The 14486-nt window shown below is 37.8% G+C and overlaps 1 protein-coding gene across 3 annotated transcripts in view; it reads left to right on the plus strand.

Annotated features, from left to right (window-relative positions):
• Nucleotides 1–14486, plus strand: part of TNIP3 (TNFAIP3 interacting protein 3) — a 103137-nt gene that overhangs the window by 42709 nt on the left and 45942 nt on the right. For all 3 annotated transcript variants that reach the window (XM_072788553.1, XM_072788554.1, XM_072788555.1), the window contains one exon: nt 9431–9551. In XM_072788553.1, the coding sequence (XP_072644654.1) occupies nt 9431–9551 (121 nt within the window). The remainder of the gene's footprint in view (nt 1–9430; nt 9552–14486) is intronic.

A 14486-nucleotide genomic window follows, 5' to 3' on the forward strand; every position in this document is an offset into this window, starting at 1 on the left:
CTCCTGAGCCCTGCCTACTGATACCTGAAACTACACTTTGTAACAGAAAGGTGTGTCCCTGTCAAGATACTCTTAGCCGTTAAGCTTTTGTCAGCTCCTTTTCTCAGAGGCAGATGTATTGACATGAAAAGGGAAGAAGTAACAGATATCACGGGGACTAAAAATGCATCTAAAAAAAAGACAGAGAAACAGCCTGCACATGACTTTCTAATATAAGCCCCATCTTCAGGACTATCTTTTACCTTTGTTGATTTTAGTCGTAGTTGTTCTCTTATCTAATATTTTAATAATCCTGGCCAGGATCTGGACATAGAAGGATAAGCAAGCTAAACCTGTCCCTGCCTCCAGAGGTTTATAATCTGACGGAGAATACATGCAAGTAAGCACACAATAACAATAAAGCATAATGAGCTTTGTAATCAGAGAAATACAGGTTGCTAAGGAGATACATAGTTGGACTATCTCATGCAATCTAGGATTCAGTTTCTGTCCCATATTTAAGGTGAGAACCATCGAGTGGCTAACATGAAGCCAAGCAAAAGGCCAATGTATGCATGTGTTGAATATCTTCTGACACTACATCATCCCATCTTGGTCTGTCATTCTGCCCTTGTGAATGAGAGTGTTGCGGAACAGCTCCAATGAAGAGGCCAGCTCAGTAGGATAACTGTAGGAGGATGTGGTTTCTGCATAGCTTCACTCATTGGTACCCTTTTGTGGTCTGACCAGCACCTGCAGCTGCTCTGTAGCTCTGCTCCAACCTGGCTCCTCTGCCCGCATGTTCCTCCCAGGTGCAGCCACAGGAGCTTTGGCTTGGGTATGTGACACATCAGTTCAGCAACCTGGCATATTTCAAAAGCAGAGAGGAGAAGGACAAGGGCTCAGCCAGGAATGCAAATTGAGGGCTGTAGCAGAGTCCATGTGTATAAGAAATAACCCCATCCTCTGGGCTTTCATATCAGATATTCCAAGACCATTTTTGGACACTTAGTTAAATTATTAAACCACACAGTTTTGGGTAAAACTTTAAAAATATTCACTCTTGCCTCAGGCCAATACAACTTTAAAAATTCTCTGAGCAAAACTTTTCTCTTCTATTACCTTCTTAAGCCACAACTATTAAAGTTCCCAATTACTAAAATAATCAAGACACCATGACTTACTCATCTAAACACATATACACAAGGTAATTTCTTTATTGAGGTATTTGTTTCTCTCCAAATTGGCCACGAACATAAGTAGAGTACTAATCATAATAACAAAAAGTAAAACCTAAAAAGTTTCTCCTTGATTATAGTCTTTTAGACAACATGTCTCTTTTTTGGGTCACCAAAGATTACAATTCCTGGACTTTGAACATTTGGAAGCATTTCTATTATAGAAGAACCAGCTATCGAATTTCCTTGTCTTATATTTGCAAATGTGCTTTGTTCTCCAAAATCTTCCCTAAAAGGTCTTGGCTTAGGATGTAAGATCAAAGCATAAAATGTGACCTTGGCAGCAGGCTGGGAGGAAATGTGGACATTTGAAGTGGGCGAGTGTGTGGAGGAAGGAAGAACATTAATTCTTGCCCTGGCTTTGCAATCTGTCATTTAACCCCTCTGAGCCTCATTTTTCTGTGTTCTAATGCAGGAGATGAATTAAATGAATTTGTCTTGTCCATTGGGTAAAATTATGTTCTTCGGGAATTTACACTACTTGCCAATACCAATGATGCAACCATAGCATGTAAGCATAAAAACCAAGTCTGATGGGTTCCATGCTCACCCTGAGTCATTATCAGCAACTAGAAATTTGATAGTTTTAGAGTATAAATATGCAGTGATGTTAACATCATTGCACAAAAAGTTAAAAACATGACCGCCATTTAATATAAAATGAACCTCTGTTCATGGTTTTAATTCAACTCATTAATTAATGATATCCAAAAAGATAAGAAGGCATATTCAAAGAACATTTGAGGACCTGGGTAATTATGGGCAATTTAATAAAAGAATGTCAGAATAAGATGGTTAGATTAAACACTAGTTAATACCCTATAAGGAAGGAAACCATAATCTTTGAGACTATCTTTTCTACTAGGGAGGATTCTACAAATGAAAAATATCTAGGCACTAATCAAATATTAAAATTTAAATAAATAATTCTTTGATGAGCCTATTATACCATGGCATTCAAAGACATGCTACATCCTTTGTTTTATTGGATAATTTTTTGAAGGCTTCTGTACTGGAGACTCTCAAATATGTAACAGAAGTCTGACAGCTCCAAATATACCTGAAACTCATTCACCTCTCTCCCTATTTGCTCTGATTGCCCGCTGGGTGAATCATTATTTCCTGATGGTAACCTAGGGAAAATCAACTCACACGACATACATAATTTAGGGAAATTAAAAAAAAAAAAACAAAACTTCATTGTCACATTGAATTAACTTATTATCCTACTGGTAAAATCGAATTCATACTAATACCATTTTTATTTACTTTCTATGCTCGTTTGTTTTTGTAAGTGAAAGGTAGGAATGAGGGATAATAATGTAGGAGATTTATATTCATGTAATTTTAAAATAAACTATGAATAGAAGTCGAGGCCTAGCAGGAATTTATTAGACTTCACTGAGTTCTGTCGTGCTCACCTCAGAGAACTCTGATTTTAATAATATTGTCTCTGTAATTCTCTGCTCACTTGCAATTTTGCAAGTCAAAAAAAATTTTAGTAATAGGGTTTAAGTGAAAGAGGCATTTATGAATTTCTGTAATTTCTTCATGATTAAAAAAAGCAATTAAAGCGTCCCCTTAGAGAAAGCTATGCTGAGATTTTATTTTACAATGGTCACTCATGACAATAACTTAAGTTGGGTCAGCGATTTTCAGCTTTTGGGGGGAAGTCAAGAACTTACTAAAAACTATAGGTTTTTAGGAAAAGACAGTGAGCATATAACACATATATTATTTTATATTTAATTTTATTTGGGAATGATCCATGGACCTCTGCATCCCATCCATGTAGGGGATGAATTCACAACTTAGGGGTGCCTGAGTGGCTTAGTTGGCTAAGCATTTGCCAAGGACCCTGGGATTGAGCCAGCGACGGGCTCCTGCTGTAGGGAGCCTGCTTCTCCCTCTCCTCCCTGCTCTTGCTCTCTCACTAGCTCTTCACTATCTCTGTCTCTCTTTCTCTCTCTCTCTCTCCAATAAATAAATAAAATCTTTAAAAAAAAAAAAAAAAGAACTCACAACTTAGAAAAATAAGGAACCACACAAAAGGCCATAGGTGGGACACCTGATCCTCATAGCTTTCCTTCTAAGGCTCTCCTAAGATGTGACTTTATAAATCAGCTACATTTCAGTTTGGATACCAGTAGGTTGTTTTCTTTGAAGCTGAAGCAGACATACCCAGCAAGATGGGAAACCTAAACCAGATTATTTGAGGATAACATAGCACTCATCTAGTCTTGCTGTATTGACAATTCCTAAAATCATGAGCAGCCAAATGTAGAGTAAAACATCATGTGTTTCAGAGTGCATCCTTATTCTGCTTCTTATAAGTCAAAAGACCTTAGAAAGGTTCTTCCTTCCTTCCTTCCTTCCTTCCTTCCTTCCTTCCTTCCTTCCTTCCTTCCTCCCTCCCTCCCTCCCTCCCTCCCTCTCCCTCTCCCTCTCTTTCTCTCTCTTTCTTTCTTCTTTCTTTCTTCCTTTCTTCCTTCCTTTCTTTCTTTCTTTCTTTCTTTCTTTCTTTCTTTCTTTCTTCTTTCTTTCTTTCTTTCTTTCTTTCTTTCTTCTTTCTTTCTTTCTTTCTTTCTTCTTTCTCTTTCTCTTTCTTCTTTTCTTTCAAGATTTCATTTGTTTATTTTAGAGAGAAAAAGAGAGCACGTGAGTAGGGGGAGGCATACTGGGAGAGGGAGAGGCAGAAAAATCTCAAGTAGAGTCTGCACTGAGTGCAGAGTCAGACACTGGGCTCAGTCTCAAGACCTTGAGATCACGACTCAAGCTGAAACCAAGAGTCAGGCGCTCAACCAACTGGGCACCATCACCACCAACACCACCACCACCCTCACCCTCACTCCTCCCCCCACCCACCTCCAGAATTTATTTCTTTTAAAAAATTATTTATTTATTTCAGACAGAGAGAAGAGCAAGGCAGAGAGCACAAGCAGAGATGAGGGGCAGCAGGAAGAGAGACAAGCAGACTCTCTTCTGAGCAGGGAGCCCAATAGGGGGCTCAATCTCAGAAACCCGTAATCATGACCTGAGCTGAAGGCAGATGCTTACCTGCCTGAGCTATCCAGGTGTCCCTAGGTACTTGTTCCTTAAGGCTCAATTTTCTCACCTGGAAAATAAGGGTGATTAAGGAGCAGGGCCCAGAATATAGGTCTTTGGAGCCATAAACCTCACCTAATCAGCTGGGTAGAAGCAGGAAACAGATCCAAAGGTGAGGATATTATTTACCCAGTAACACTAATGCAAAGTCATGTAGAATTTGTTCTATTTGTATGTAAAATCTTGATACAGTGCTATTATTTTACCTCTACTCTAGACTTTGAGTCAAAATATTATATTAAGACTATAACTATGTTGTATGCCTCTCCATTGTCAGATTGTTGAGCTTTATAGAAAAGAAATAAACCTTGGTAAGTACTATTCTCTTTTGTGGAATTAATCTAAGGCCGGTTGAAATTCATGAACTAGGGAATCCCTGGGTGGCTCAGCGGTTTAGCGCCTGCCTTTGGCCCAGAGCGTGATCCTGGAGTCCCGGGATCAAGTCCCGCATCGGGCTCCTGGCATGGGGCCTGCTTTTCCCTCTGCCTGTGTCTCTGCCTCTCTCTCCCTCTCTCTGTGTCTATCATGAATAAAAAAAAAAAAAAAACACACTCCGAAGTATTATAAACAACATTTAAAAAAAAAAGAAATTCATGAACTATAATAAATTTCACTAATTAAAAAAAAATATAAAAATATTTGTCCAGGAAATTCTTATATTAAAGAATAAGAGATTTGCTAAGAATATTGTAAACCAAAATAGGCAACTTGGCTATCTTTTTTACCCAAAGTGTGACTAAACCTTTTGCTTATTTTAGGAACCAAACTGAATTTTTTGGGTGTTTTTTAAATTATTTTTCTTTTTAGCAATATACTAATATACTATATATACTACTTTCCAAAATCATTTATTAGGATGTTTAGTAAGTGGGCCAGACTCTCAGAGTAATAACAGTGCTCTCAATTATATACCATGTCTTGCACTGTGCTAATGCTTGTACATATGTTATCACAAATCCCACCCATAGTGTCGCAATGTAATAGTATTTCTCTCTTTTTATAAAGCCACACCAATAAGGTTCATATAAGTTAAGGGACTTACCCTAAGTCCCATCATTAGTTTCAATTCTTAAGGCTTATTTTCTACTTTCCACTGCATCTAATGCTTCTTTCAGAAGCTTCATACATAAGTTCTGAGACATACTAATTATAGTGACAACAATGCCATAACAATGACAATGAGAAATGAGCTCAAGTCCTCAGGGAGGTATGATCTTTGGAGTTCCACCCCTCCTGTGTTTTTCAGTTCCCTACTGGGGTCCTGAGTGCTCAAGCACTGTTCCTGCCACAGTGATCAACACTGACACCCACTGTCTCCATATAAGTGACTAGAAGCTCCTTGCCTCTAGTCACCACCACATGGTTCTCTTCCTCTTTGCTGTCATTTCTCTTCTTTTTTCAGTGGTCAAAGTCACCACAGTGTGGACTTGTTCTTAACCCCACTCTTAAGAGAGGGAACAGGGTCCCTGCTCAGAAGCAAAACTTTTACTCATTTGTCCAAATGAAAAAGGAAAGGGTGGCTACTGACCTTTAAGCATGTTCACCATTAAAGTTGAGACAGTATGAGAATGATCATGGCATATGATTGTTTTTGTGAAAAGTGAATACCCTGCAATAGTGAATACTCACTGAATTCTTGTTAAACATTGAAGAATGCACATAATTCAACTATAAAAGAACAAGGCAGGAGTGCCTGGGTGGCTCAGTCAGTTAAGTGTCTAACTCTTGATCTCAACTCAGGTCTCAATCTCAGGGTTGTAAGCTAAAGTCCCAATGTGGAGCCTACATAAAAAACAAAATCAAAAACAAACAAACAAAAAACAAGGCGACCATGAAGACAATAGTAACTAAACTCGTGTATCCACTTTAAGGCTGCCATTACTGTTTCCTTGCTTTATGATTTATGTCTCAATTTTATCAGTCTTATGAGTTTGAGGTTATTTGCATACACTTTAAGCATCTAATTTAATGGTTAGATTTGAGTTAAATTTCATCATGGAGTCACATTTATTTAATGACAAATATTTATTGAGTTCATACTATGTGCCAAGGAGCAGAACAGTGAATAAAAACAAAGAGACAGTAAACAAAAGAAATCAAAATAATAGAAAATTCTAAGAAAATAAAACAGAATTAAGAGACACTACTGATGGGTATGAAAAAGCTATTTCAGATGTGTTAGTCAGCAGAGGCTTTCTTTCTTTTTTCCTTTTTAAAGACTTTATTTATTTATTCATGAGAGACACAGAGAGAGAGAGAAAGAGAGAGAGGCTGAGACACCGGCAGAGGGAGAAGCAGGCTCCATGCAAGAAGCCCGATGCAGGACTCGATCCCAGGACTCCAGGATCACATCCTGGGCCAAAGGCAGGAGCTAAACTGCTGAGCCACCCAGGGATCCCCAGAGGCTTTCTTGATAAAGTGACATTTGAGGCAGGACAGTGTGGAGCAGGTCATATGGAGGTAATAGCAAACACCAAGGCCCCAGAGTGGGCATCATGCTTAGCATGGTCTGTATACTGTATGAAGCAAGTGTGCCCAGAAGGAAAAAAAAAAAAAAAAAACAAGCAGGAGGGAAATAGAAGGTGAGCTCAGAAGCATAGCAAGAGAGCTAGATCATCTTGGGGTTTGGAAGTTGTAATGGGTCATACCAAAGTGGTGATCCTGTCTGGGGTTTGAAATAGCTCAGTAACATGTTTGCCACAGACAGATGTTGTACCAGAAGGTATTGCGAGCCTGTGGCAGGCAAGTCTGTTTCAGAAAAAGTGGTCTATTCCAATCCCAGGGCTAATTAAAAATCTAGTTAATCTGAATGAGTTGAGGCAATTTTCAAAGGAATTTTGCAAGTCTTCTCAGAGGATTGTAGGAAGCCATTACAGACTCAATGTCATGCATATGCAACAGTTTGGGCCATGAAGAATTTTACAGTACACCCAATAGCTTGTAACACACAGTGACATCATATGGGGGGGGGGGGCATAAGGTACAGACATTTCACAGCCTGAAATAATGAATAAATATAAATATGAAGGTCAAGGTATATTATTTAGGGATTTTATATCACAAATAACAGGAACCAAGCAGAGCTAGATCATATTAAAAAAAAAAAAAAAAAAGATTGAGGTAGTTCATTATAAAGACATGGAGTGGCTCCCAGAATATAAGAGTAGGAAGGCAGGATGCCTTAGAAAGGAATTATTCAGGAATGGAAACTTGTCAAGACTCTCTTCATCTCACAGCCCTGCATTTTCCTACCCATATGCTTCATTCTTAACTCTGCACATAGAAGAGAATCTCTTGGCTGGAATCAGTTGTTTTCTCATGATCAGTTATAACCAAAGAAGTGAGATCAAGAAGTGACAACAAGCATAGCTTGTTTCAGAGCCTGCTCCTGAAAGTCACTCTCAAAGAAGGTAGTGAGTTGGGCAAGCAAGCCATGCAACCTCTGCCACATTGGTCTACAATTAGATTATCCATCTGTATGTTTATTTTATGTGCAGATGACTTGGGAAAGTATTCCTAAAAGATCTCCTACCCTAATCCAAGGAGTTATTTTTAAGGGATGAGAAATGATAAGGCAGGCAAAAAATATATGTAAAGAAAAGTCACACAATGTATGCATTTTTCTTATGAATTATGTTTTTAGTGAGAAAATTTCTCTATCATGTCACTATGATGCAACAGGACAGAAAAATGGACTTAAGTCAGAAAATCTGATTTAAATCTTGGCATTATTAACTAATGGTTGTGGGGATGTGAGTAATTCATTCTCATTCTCAGATAAATGATGCAGTTGGACTAGATTCTTCTTAAGGTAGATACTCTTTGACTCTAACATAGTATTTCCATTTGGTAGCAAATAATTGCTTAAGCATTTGTTCTTAGGTTAATTATAAACATACAGCAAAAATGGCTAAGAGACAAATTCTACATCATCATTTATAATAGACAAGACATGGAAACTACCTAACTGTCCATCAGTGATGAACAGACAAAGAAGTCATGGCATATATATTATATATATATATATATATATATATATATATATATATATATATATATATTAGAATATAATTCAGCCATAAAAAAGGAAATGCATCCACTTGTGACAACATGGATGGACCTTAAAACATTATTGCTAAGTGAAATAAGTCAAACAGAGAAAAACACTGTATGTACTATCTTACTTATATATGCAATCTAACAACAAAACAAAAAAACACAAAACGAGAAAACCCCCACCAAACTCTCCGAAAAAGAGATCAGATTTGTGGTTACCCCAGGGGGGAGGGGAGCACCAATTGGAGGAAGGTGGTCAAAAGATACAAACCTTCAGTTATGAGATAAATAAGTACTAGAGATATGATGCACAACAAGATGACTAGAGCTAACACTGCTGTAGGGTATATGGGAAAATTAAGAGTGATCCTAAGAGTTCTCATCACAAGGAGAAACGTTTCTTTCTTTTCTTTTTATTGCATCTATATGAGAAGATGGATGTTAGCTGACCCTATTGTGGTAATCGTTTCACAACATATGTAAATCAAACTTTCATGCCGTATGCCCTAAAAGTATACAGTAATATATGCCAATCATTTCTCAATAGAACTGGAGGGGAAAAAAACAAAACACACACACCCACCCATAGACACTATACATTTGTGTTTGCTCTTGACCTTGCTAATGTTTGACTTTGCATAAATTAGTATTTTAGTTAATTTTCTAAACCCAAATTTGCTTATCTGTAAAATGCAGGTATGGGTGACTACTTCAATAGATTGTTGTGCCACTGAATAAGAAATTGCAAGTCACCCGAGTTCACCATGAGTGCTCAATTCTGGTCATTGTTATCAGGCTGTGAAAATGCTTAAATTTGTCTTAAACTATATCACTTTGTATAAATGTGCAAGGAAGTGAAAATTAAACTCCAGTATTCCTTAAAGTGCTCTAATGGCATGGACTAATGAATACAAAATGAGATTAGAGATCCGAAGATTCTAGAGAGGTACTCTATAGGGATAACACCTCCATGCCATTGAAAACTCATTGTACCCTTAAACAATTTTTAATTGGCTTTGTAAAATGTGCCTTTCCCATTTCCCCCTGGGCAGATGTGAGAGCATGGAGTTGGACAATAAAATCCGAGATCTGATCGAGAGGAATGCTTCTCCCAATCATAAAGGGGCCACCCCAGGAGCCACAGCAGGTCAAAGAAATTCATGTTCTCTAAAGGTAAGAAACCACCCTTCTTTCTACATTTTCTCAAAATGTGTGTTCACCCAGAAGAATTTATGGGGACAGTCCCCAAATCATTTACAGTAATGTACTTCCTTGATGACTGAGAGGATAAAGTCAACCACTATAAAACCTCTCTTACACAGTCACTTCCTGTTACTGAGGAAACCCTTCAGCAGAAACACTTTCCCATTCAAAGTGTGATACCAGGCAGGCAAGTGTTGCTATAGGGAAGTGAGGACACACTCATGCTGTGAAAAAGAATGTTAAATAGAGCAACATCTCTTTTGTGGGGGAGGGAATCATCCAATTTGTGTAAACCATCTTACCTTGCGTTATAAAATCAGTACAATTCATTGTTATTTATTTATTCATTCATTCATTAATTCATTTATTAAGATTTTATTTATTTGAGTGAGAGAGCACAAGCAGGAGGAATGGCAGAGGGAGAGGGAGAAGGAGGGAGGGAGTCCAATGTGGGGCTTGATCCCAGGACCCTAGTATCGTGACCTGAACTGAAGACGGATGCTTAATTGACTGAGCTACCCAGGGACCCCACATTGTCCATTTTTTAAAGAAAAAACAGGCTTTCCAGATAAAAGGAGCTATCTGACTTTGAATTTTTGTTTCAGGATATTTGTCTATGGTGCTTCATGGAAGCAAATAAAATTCAAAGATAAGGTTAAGCTAGGAATTTTGTGGATGACTTTCTTGAAACGCATCATAAATAACAACACGAATTCAAGCTCTGTAGCCCCCCTGATTACAAACCATCTCTAATGATCTTTTCCAAAAAATCTAAATATAAATAATTTTGAGAGTATGGCTGACAATTTAAAAAATGTACATAACTTCTACTTCATTTCTTATTTCTAAAGTAATTCATGTTCATTGTGGAAAAGTTATACTAAGCAGAGACAACTATAAAAACCCTGTAGAGACAGATTTCCTGTGGAGTTAATGAAGCTTGAATCCCATAAACAAATATTTACTTATGTACCTATGTTGCATTCATACACTTATATCTTTTTCTCTTAATGGAGGCCCTGGAATTGAATAAGGTATAAACTTCAAACCCCACTCAACATAGATCTCTCTCTGAAATCTCCTCTTGGCCCACCAGTCCCAGAGAGCATCTCTTAGCATTTGAGGTCTCTCTGTTTCTCTCTTTTTGTCACACACACACACACACTCACCAGCACATACTCAGTTTGTTGAACCTACCTTTTTTCACTTTAAAAATATGTTGCAGATATTCTTATGCCTCTTTTAATAAGAGGCATTTAATAATACATTTAATAAACACAGAATTGTGTGTGTTCGATATCTACATATGTTTTCCTGTTTAGAAACTCACTTCTTCCTGAAAAAATAGTATCTATTTTTTTAAAAGATTTCTTTATTTATTTTAGAGAGAGAAAGAGAGAGAGCACAAGTGGGGGGAAAGGCAGAAGGAGAATCCTCAAGCGGACACTCTGCTGAAGTGAGGTTCAATCTCACAAGCCTGAGATCACGACTTGAGCCTAAATCAAAAGTCAGACACTTAACCAACTGAGTCACCAAGATGCCACAAGTAGCATCTATTTTTAAAGTAAGAATGTCTGTGGATGATTAGAGCCACGGAGGGCTTATTTCTCCACTTCTCATCTCATCCCCTCCTCCCAACCCTCATATACACACCTCTAACTCCCAGTTAAGTCCTTCCTCTTTCATAGAACTGTATGCTTTTCTCAAGTGGCCTCCTTGTCTACCTAACAATGGGATTTTGAATCCCCTCCAGTATTCTGATCCTCATATGTTCTGATCTTCAGCCCCCAAGACCCATTTGCTCATGACTGACTTCTTCCCAACTCTGTTCATTTTATCTTCTGGATTCCTCCTTAGATGATAAAAACCTCTTCTACATCCCCATTGTCATCCTCTTGGTAATTAATTTCCTCTATTTGGGGGACTTAACCAAAACTTGATCTGTCTTTAAGATACTGCTTTTCCCATCATTTCCCTGATGAAATTTGCTTATTTTCCTACACACCACACATCCAGGTAAAGGATTGCACATTTCCTTGTGAAGTGTGAGATAAAAAACATCTAGAAAAAGTGATGTGAGATCCAGTGTTTAAGGAAGTTGGAGAAGATATGGCATGGGCAGTGGGAGACAGAAGAAAGGAATGAAATTCCAATGAGTTCTTAAGACCTGTGAGAACAGCATTGAGCTTGGCCACCACCTCTTGATGATAAGACCAATCCCTACATGGTATTTGGGCAGCTATGTCTTCAATATCGTCATCACCACTTGCCAGCTTAAAATGTGTTCAGCACTCCTCCACTTTTAAACATATGTGAGATCCCACATTATTTTATGGTTAATGTTCTAACTTATTCTTGCACATCACAGCCAAGTTTATTGGTCAGGGCATCCAAAGCTTTTTGCCCGCTTATCACATCACTAATAAGCTCACCTTGATAAATCCAACAGTCATTTTGCAGCTGATTTTTCACTTGTCCTCTCATATGAATTTGATGCTATTTACTAACCTTTTAAAAATGTCTCCATCAACAGCTATAAAATCAATCTCTCATCCTCCCCCTGCCTCATACACACTTTTTTTTCTCTGATCTTTCCTATTCACCTTCACTGGCTTCATTTACGTAACATGCCTGTGTATTATCAGTGTAACCCAGGCATCTACATGTAGTCCTTGTCTTATTTAACTACAAAATATATGCCAATAGCTCTAACTTTCACTGTAAGTTCCTGTAACATGGAGTTCTTTTCTACATGCACATCAATTTAACTCAGTAGTTTCTTTTCCTTTTTTTTTGTATATTTTTTTATTGGAGTTCGATTTGCCAACGTACAGTATAACACCGAGTGCTCAGTAGTTTCAAAAGTGAATTCAACATCTTTCCTGCTAAAACTGCTTGTTTCTTCCCTTCTACATTTCCTACATTAGTTAATGGATCATTATTAACTCAGTGATCCAAATTTGGGTATAATCCTAGATTCCTCCAGGGCTATCAAGCTGCTTAATTCCAGGAGGCATTCATAGAACAATGCCAGCCTTCAGGTTCTTGCCTTTCCTACCTTCATAAAATCTTTGGACTTCATTTCTTTCCCTTCATTCTTACTATCGTGCTGTGGTTTAGACTTATTATCTCTTCCCTAGACTATTGCTGGGAGGTGCCTAACTGGTTGCCCATCTTAAGTTTTCCTCCACACCAACTCATATTTACCAATATGGATCTTGTTTAATGTACAAGTGCTTAGAACTTAAGCATAGACTCCCTTACTTACATCATAAAGTCCAAATGCCTTGGCTTGATATTTAAAATCCTCCAGAGTCTAGTCTCTGCCTACATTTAAAATAAAACAGTAGGAAGAGAATCTAATATTTATTGATCAATTAACAAAACAAGTATGGAGGTATTTTACATTATGTTTGATATCTATAACAACACTTACATATTACTGTCTTTATCCTCATTTTCCAAATGAAGGAACTAAGGTTATAAAAATTTTAAAATGTTACCTAATTCACAAAGTTGTAAAGTTCTAGTCTTAAAATAGGAAGCCAAGCTTGTGCATATTTTTCTTACAGTGTCATGCTGCCTTTTGCATCTCCTGCCACTTTCTAAAATGCACTTTGTGCTCTAGCCACCCCATAATCCCTTAGCAGACCATGTAGTTTCATATGCTATGAATTTTCACATGCTGTTTATTTATTTTTTTAAAAATAAATTTATTTTTTATTGGTGTTCAATTTGCCAACATACAGAATAACACCCAATGCTCATACATGCTGTTTATTTTTTGTGGAAACCTTCACCTCCTATTTGATGAACTGTCTGTTATGCCAATTCAAACCTTTCATGATACTTTTCATCTCCCTCTCTAGTCCCACAGAATAGCTCAAGCCCCTTCTGCTCTGTCCTAAACCTTTACCTTTATAGTTCATTCATAGGCTTTATCATGTTGGTTTTATAATCCTTTATGTATAGATATGTCATCACCACCAGTCATGAACTTCTTAAGGATGGGATATAAAATGTCACATAAAGGTATGAAGTGTCACAATATAGGGTTTTTTTTAGAAGGCACCTATATTAAACAACATGTTTGATCTATGGTAAAGCTAGATTTACAATCAGATTATCTCTAGTATCCCTCCACAAGTAATTCTCAAAGTTTGCGGGGGAATCTTGAATGTATACTCATAAACCCAGAGTCTCATCTGTTGTGTGGAAAGCACCATTTGTTCTTGTTCATTAGGGTCACCTAAAACTATTGATTGTTAATGATTGTCAGATGGTTACCTATCACTGCAGCTTCCAGATGTCAGTTTATCACCCTTGGCAATGCCGTTGTGGTACTACTCACTGTGCTGTGTATGTCTAAAATGGGATGTGTACCCCAGGGCCCCAAATACACATAAACACTACTGCTGTCTCTACTTGAGTGGAGAAACGTTTTCTTTCCCAATTTTAGCTATACTCGTTTCCAATGCTACCTTACACATCCAGTGTTTCACAGAGATATATGTAATAGTCTTTGATTCCCACTTTTGGGGTTTTAGCTACCATCTACTGAGTGACCATTTTGGACCAGCACTTTGAAAAGCATTTCTATACATTAGCCCATTTAATCTTTACCCTTGTGTAGATGGGAAAACTGAGGTTCAGTGAGTCTAAAGGATTTTCTCATGGTCTTAAAACTGGACCTAAACCCAGTTCTGTCTGACTTGAGTTGCACCTTCTCCTCTTGATTCCCTCTCCCTCACATAAGAGTCATTTGGCAACTGGGCCATAACTCAAGTTGGTATCAAGAATGATGTTATTGTCAGGGCAACCCCTCCTCTATGGGCTGAAAGCATCATCCTTGTATGGAGCTACTGTGATAAAGCAAAGCTGGGGGCTCTACCTGCCTCCCTACCC

This window comes from Canis lupus, chromosome 20 (genome assembly GCF_048164855.1).
Source record: "Canis lupus baileyi chromosome 20, mCanLup2.hap1, whole genome shotgun sequence".
In the NCBI taxonomy this organism is placed as follows: domain Eukaryota; kingdom Metazoa; phylum Chordata; class Mammalia; order Carnivora; family Canidae; genus Canis; species Canis lupus.